This window comes from Cyphomyrmex costatus, unplaced genomic scaffold (genome assembly GCF_001594065.2).
Source record: "Cyphomyrmex costatus isolate MS0001 unplaced genomic scaffold, Ccosl1.0 scaffold277, whole genome shotgun sequence".
Taxonomy (NCBI): domain Eukaryota; kingdom Metazoa; phylum Arthropoda; class Insecta; order Hymenoptera; family Formicidae; genus Cyphomyrmex; species Cyphomyrmex costatus.
In genome coordinates this window covers 168,500-174,624 of record NW_017276877.1, presented here as the reverse complement: position 1 = coordinate 174,624, position 6,125 = coordinate 168,500, and the positions used below count along the sequence as shown (strand labels likewise).

General features: G+C 36.4%; 1 protein-coding gene across 1 annotated transcript; it reads right to left on the bottom strand.

The window, feature by feature from the left end:
* Window positions 1-4,138: 4,138 nt before the first annotated feature.
* LOC108774895 (uncharacterized) lies at window positions 4,139-5,636 on the bottom strand. The gene is made up of 2 exons (XM_018541125.1): window positions 5,555-5,636; window positions 4,139-5,502 (listed from the first exon to the last, which is right to left on the bottom strand). The coding sequence occupies exons 1-2, from the start codon at window positions 5,634-5,636 to the stop codon at window positions 4,139-4,141; spliced, it is 1,446 nt and encodes a 481-aa protein (XP_018396627.1).
* Between the last annotated feature and the right edge of the window lie 489 nt (window positions 5,637-6,125).

Below are 6,125 nucleotides of genomic sequence, written 5' to 3'. Positions count from 1 at the left end.
AATATTATTAAGACTCGTTTGAATAAACTATGTACAATATAGCTATTTCTTACGTTACAAAGTTATGTTTTGTAGTCTCTATGCTTTTGAAGATGTTAGAGAGATCTCTATGTTTTTTATGTTCAATACAACTATTTCTCACGTTTTTTTAATATTAACAAAGTTTCAAACATTGAGTTGGACAATGGATTTCTTCTTGGAGTTAAAATTTGGCCACCTGCGCTGAACAATCTTTCAACAGGTGCTGAAGACGGCAGAATAGTATTATATTGTCTAAATACTTTTTGAATTACATTATAATTTAGTAACGAATCAATAGTTTTGCTTTTATCTTCGAAGTAGTTTAAACATTCCATTTCTACAACATTTTGCTTTTCTTTTGAATTATTGGAATTCTTAATAAAATTATAAAAAAAATTTTCATTATCACTACTCGTTGAAGAGTTCTTTTTCTCATTTGTGCCTACTTCCCGTTGATACAACTTTTTACATTCGCATAAAAATAAAATTTTTACCAAATTGTATTCATCGTCACTACTATTCAGCCATCTCAATTTAAATTTTGGATGTGAAACCGTTGCTAAAATGTAGAGTTTGGATTTATGGACGTTGACTATGGCAATCGTGCCAACTTCCGCCGCGCGACAAGCGTTACAGTGAGTTCTATCTGCAGAAGTCATTAATGGTGGCGACAGTGTATAATACCTGTAACTATGTATCTCCTATAAGGATCTAGGTAATGCACTTAGGTACAACTAAAGTATGTAGATACTGTATCTAGGTACTTTTACCTAGATACGTTCCAACACTGTACATAAGTGTACATATGTACATGTATGTGTAAGAAACAAAAATTAGATACAATTTTCTTTAATTAAAACTATGGTTTTTTGAAGGATTGGAGGAGCTAGGAATATATATAAAAGATCTCTAAAACATTTGTGTTGCATATGGAAAAAAAGGGGAATATAGAGAATATAAACTACGACATTTCTTCAGAAAACGCATAAATATAAGGTATTTGATTTCTAGAAGACCATTTAATTCTGGGAAAACGGAGGAATAAAAAAATAATGATTGGAGCTCAGGAAGACAGAGTTATTTTAGATCGTGGGATACTGGATATGGTGGAGGTAGTGGGCGACTTTTTCCAATAAAAAAGTGTAAAAGCGGAGATGGTCCGCCATATTGGATCCGCCATTTTGAATTTTGAAAATCTGACATCATATTTGGAATTAGAGACCCAAAAAATATAAGAATCATGCTTTCAAAATAATCCGTTGAACTTTTTTTCAACTCACTTTTGGCCCAAATAGTGAAATTTTCGTAAACAGCCAAGGGGTTAAAGATGGAGGAAGTGGATCTAAGATAAATCTACGGGAAGGTCATCTGAAATAATAGTCGGAGATTATGAGATTGGAATTGTGAGTGAGTGTGACGATTCGATTACTGATTCAGCAATTTGCGTCGCAGTAATATGGTGATGTCAAAGACTCCAGGAAATATTTATAAAATTTATCCGTTGAAGGGAGTTTCTTGAGAAACAACGAATGCGCATTAAAATTTAACATAAAGATTGAAACCAAGGAGATGTAAAAGAAAGAGAAAAAAGACTAATTTCCTAATTGATTGGCTGGTGTAGCGATTTGGCGTGATTAGGCCGGAACAGACTCTGTACTCATGAAGACGAAATGGCAGAGCTTAATTCTAGGCATTCCTTTGTAATCACGAGTGCTGGATTGGAGACTGAGCAAAATTCGTAATACTAACGTACTAAATTATATTGACGTAGTAGTGGTTCATCTAATTGTTGTTCTACTTCTACTTAAGATGCGCTTTCGAGGGTCTCTATTTATAACCGAAAAAATTGTCTAGGGATCGATTGCTATATTAGAGTCACGTGGCTGTTATATGACATAGATATAAAATTTTCATGATCCGTTTATTTTTAATGAATTGTTCTTCCGCTTCCCTGCTTATCGCTTCCAGTCACGCATTAGTTTGTTATTCTGTCTTAACTGTCACTCAAGAGTTATGGTGCGGCAAATTAGTTTAGGAGATACAGAAAAGAAAAATTCCTAAATTTAAAATTTAATATATTAATAATTATTAGTCGATACAGTCCTCGATCTTTAAAAATACCATCGAGTCGATGAACAGATCGAAAAGAAAAGAATAGTGAAATCTACAGAACGTAACATAAAGACCTAATATTGCAAAAATATATCGTTGCGTTTAAAATCGTTTGTTCTCTTGGATAATACTTACAAATAAAAAATTTTCTAGAATCAGCAACCTACTCTAGGTCATCTGTACATTTATTCTGTCGCACAGTATTTATTATTTGGTATATACCCATATATACACTACATATTTTTAAATATAAGCGTTCTCAGAGTAAGTTTCCAACAGTTTTTAAAAGATCTGTAAAAACTATTTCTAAGGTAATAGAAAGAGTATTGAAACACTTAGGTTTGTCTTTTACACAGCAATAATTAATTCAAGTTACTAGCAGACGACCCAGGAACTATGACAAAATCGCTACAGTCATCGATGGCACCATTATTTATTATCAGTTGGTTCTATTGTTTAGGATTATTTGAATATCCACTCGGACAATCCAAACTGCATTTCTCTTGCCTGTATGCTTTAGCTTCATGGGGCTTTTCGTACTACTATTATATTCCTAGCATCTTATATATATGGCAGCATAAGTCAAGATTAATTGTTATCATCCTCTTTTTATATGATTTGATGGCCCTTTCAACGGTATTTAACAGTTTCTATCGTTATAAGGTAAAAATTTTAAAATATTCTTTTCTAGTCTCTGTTATTACTTGATATTTGAATACAAAAAATTACTGGATATGAATACTATTAATGGCTACAAGAAGTCAAACGCTGTTAACGGAGCGCAATTTAAATACAAAAATATCTTAGATACAAATTTCGTACGTTTCGGTCCCATTGTTTGGACCATCATCAGCAAAAATAAAAATATACAAAGGTGTTAATTGGTGTTGGAGATAATGATGTTGAAACGTAGTAATGAATATAAAACCGAAAGGGGTAAGTGCATGACTTTAGTGAAGTAAAGGTGTATTAAGAAACTTGAATAAATATCCGTGAAATTGTAAAAAATATAGAATCAAAGACATAAAAAAGTTATTACGTAAGCTTATTTCTATTGATCGACAAAGAAACAATTCCAAATTAACAATTAAAGCTGTCATAATTAGATTAACTGACGATTTCGTAGTTCTAGAGTCAGTAGTGACTTATGACATACATATATTAACAGCATTTTACACCTTGTAGCCATTAAGATTATTCTTATTCAGTAATTTTTAGTATTCTGCTTTGAACTTAAAGGAGTCTTTAATTTAATTTTTAATTTTTGATTATTGAACTTTGAATACCTCTTAAGTTATGTTTAAACGAATTTTTAGTTAAATGTGTTAAAGGTGGTTTGACAATTACAAATTTTTTATTTTGGTAAAACATGATGTCATAAATTTTCTTTTCAATCAATTTTAATGTTTAGAATAATATTTATTGTTGATAAAGTATGTTTGGTAAAATTAAGATTTGTAATGTATTACGTCTAAAATTAGTCTTTTTAATAATGAATTTATGTTATCATTTTTAAAATACGAATCATTAGTATCTAACACATTTCCCGCACACATTGCTATAGCAATCTCTATTAAGTATAAAATTATAATAGTTTCTTTTTTTTTATTATGTTTGTTAAGCAGGAACCTCCCACAAAGATCAAAACGGCACCTATGCCAGAATTAAGTGCTACTTATGTGCTATTTATGTGATCTAACGTCAATTTTTGTACTCGAACGGTTTAGCAAAAAGTTACAATTAATGGTGGGATGCTAGCTTAATGATAAGTTAGAATCTCTTTATTCAATCATAAACAAAATGAAAAAATTAGTACAGTAAAATAACGTTTTTTTTATGTGCTATCAATATCATACATTAAAATTATTTGTTCGATACATATTAGAACAACGGTGCAAGGATAAGTAGTGTAGTAGTAGTATATAAATGCAGGTGGGCTTTGTTAGCCTTCTAACGCTACCTAGATCCATAGGGTTCCTTTTTCGCTCCCTGCTTATTCCGTAGGTCATTCAGTCAAGCCCAGCCTCGCGTCACTTACCAGACTTATTAAACTGCTAACCTTCGCATTTTCAAGATCCTTGGATGTCATAAATATATGTCCCCAGGATGTGTATCTTTTACAAGCGAATGCAAGGCATCGGCACAGTAAGTGCAGGTTGTCCTCGCCTTCTTCTCCACATAGCCGGCATTCATTCTGCTCCGCTAGTCCTAGATTGAATAGATGTGCTCTGAGGAGCAAGTGTCCTGTCAAGAGGCCTATGCCACTTCTCAGTTTTGCTTTTCCCAAAGCCAGCAACTCTCTGGTTCTTGCTGGATTTGAAAGTCTCATAAGTTGTTTGGCTCGTTTACAGCCCTCTGCCCCCTTCCAGGAGTTCGAGTGCTCCCGTTCAAGCCACTCATTGATCGTTTTTGTTCTTGCTAAAAATGGGACTGCGACGATCTTTTCGGCCGGGACCTTTTCGGTACCCAGCTTTGCCAGTTCGTCCGCTCTCTCATTTCCAGGTATACCCTGATGTCCAGGGACCCATACTAGGTTAACCTGGTTTGTTACCCATAGTGTTGTGAGTGCTTGCACGCAGTCCCATACCATAGATGATTCTGTGGAGGTTCTTGCTTCGATAGCTGCTCTGCTATTAGTGCAAATATATATTTGTTTCCTGCTTTTCCCCCTTAACAGGAGTTCCGCACATTTTTGGATGGCCAGCACTTCAGCTTGAAACACTGTGGCCAGCTCACCCATTGGTATGCTTACCTCATGGTTGATATTGGGCCCATAAATACCTGCCCCATATCGTCCGTTTGCTTCCGATCCATCCGTAAACCAAGTGTCTACATCTGGATTGGTTTTGTTGTTGGGTTTACTCCAGTCCTCCCTAGTCGGTATTTGAACTTTGAAAGTCTTCACCAACTGGTGTCTTCTGGGGATCCTGTCTTGTTTTATATTGAAAGGGTGTTTATCAGAAAGTCCCAGTCTTGTGTGTCCAGTTCTGGTTTCCTTCCACTCACCCTGACATCTTAATCTGAATGCTGTTTGCCTGGCTGTATATTTGATCACCTGGTTTAGGGGCGGAATGCTGAGTGCTACTTGCAGCGCCTCAGTTGGTGTAGTTTTCATGGCCCCTGCTGCAGCCCTCAGGTATCCTCCCTGTAGGCTTTTGAGCAGATTCCTTGCCTCCATCTTTTCCGCCCTTGACCACCAAACCACTGCTGCATACGTGAGTCTTGGTAACAATACCATCTTGTATAGCCATAAGGCTGTCCTGAGGTTTAGTCCCCAGTTCTTTCCCATTTCTCTTCTGCAAGCCCACATAGAGGTGTAGAATTTCTTCTCCTTTTCCTCGAGGTGTGGTTTCCAGCTCAATTTGAGATCTAATATAGGACCCCTAAAATTTTACTGAATTTACATAATCTATTTCCTTGCCCCAGAGCCTTATTGTCTCAATGGGTTCCGGTTTATATTTTCTGGTGAAGATCATGGCCGAGGTCTTAGTGGGATATACCATCAGTCCCCTCGTCTTACACCAGTTTTGAACAATTACCAAGGCTTCGTCTATCCGTTCCTTGAGTGTTGAGAGGAAATTACCTCTGGTGATAATGGCCACATCGTCCGCGTATCCATAGATTTCAAAGCCTGATTTCTTCGGTTTTGTGAGGAGTTCATCCACCACCAGGTACCACAGCAAGGGTGAGAGCACCCCCCCTGCGGGCAGCCCGCCGTCGGCCTCCCCTCAACTGAGCTGTTGCCATGATGGTCAGTCTTCTGCCTTTCAGCTTGCTTTGTGTCCAGTCGATCAGTGATTCTGAAATTTTAAATCTGTTCATGACGTCTTTAATCGACGTATTTGAGGTGCTATCGAAAGCTCCCTCAATGTCGATGAAGACACCTATTGCATATCCTTTTGCAGCCATCTGAACTTCAACCCCGCTCACAAGGTGATGCAGGGCAGTATTCGTAGATCTGCTCTCCCTATAAGCGCACTGGGATGGGTTCA

Excerpts from the sequence above, each read along its gene's own strand:
- LOC108774895 (XM_018541125.1), bottom strand. The coding sequence starts at position 5,636 with ATGGTATATCCCACTAAGACCTCGGCCATGATCTTCACCAGAAAATAT. Across the intron at positions 5,503-5,554 it reads TGAGACAATAAGGCTCTGGG|ATCTCAAATTGAGCTGGAAA; the intron begins GCAAGGAAATAG and ends GTCCTATATTAG.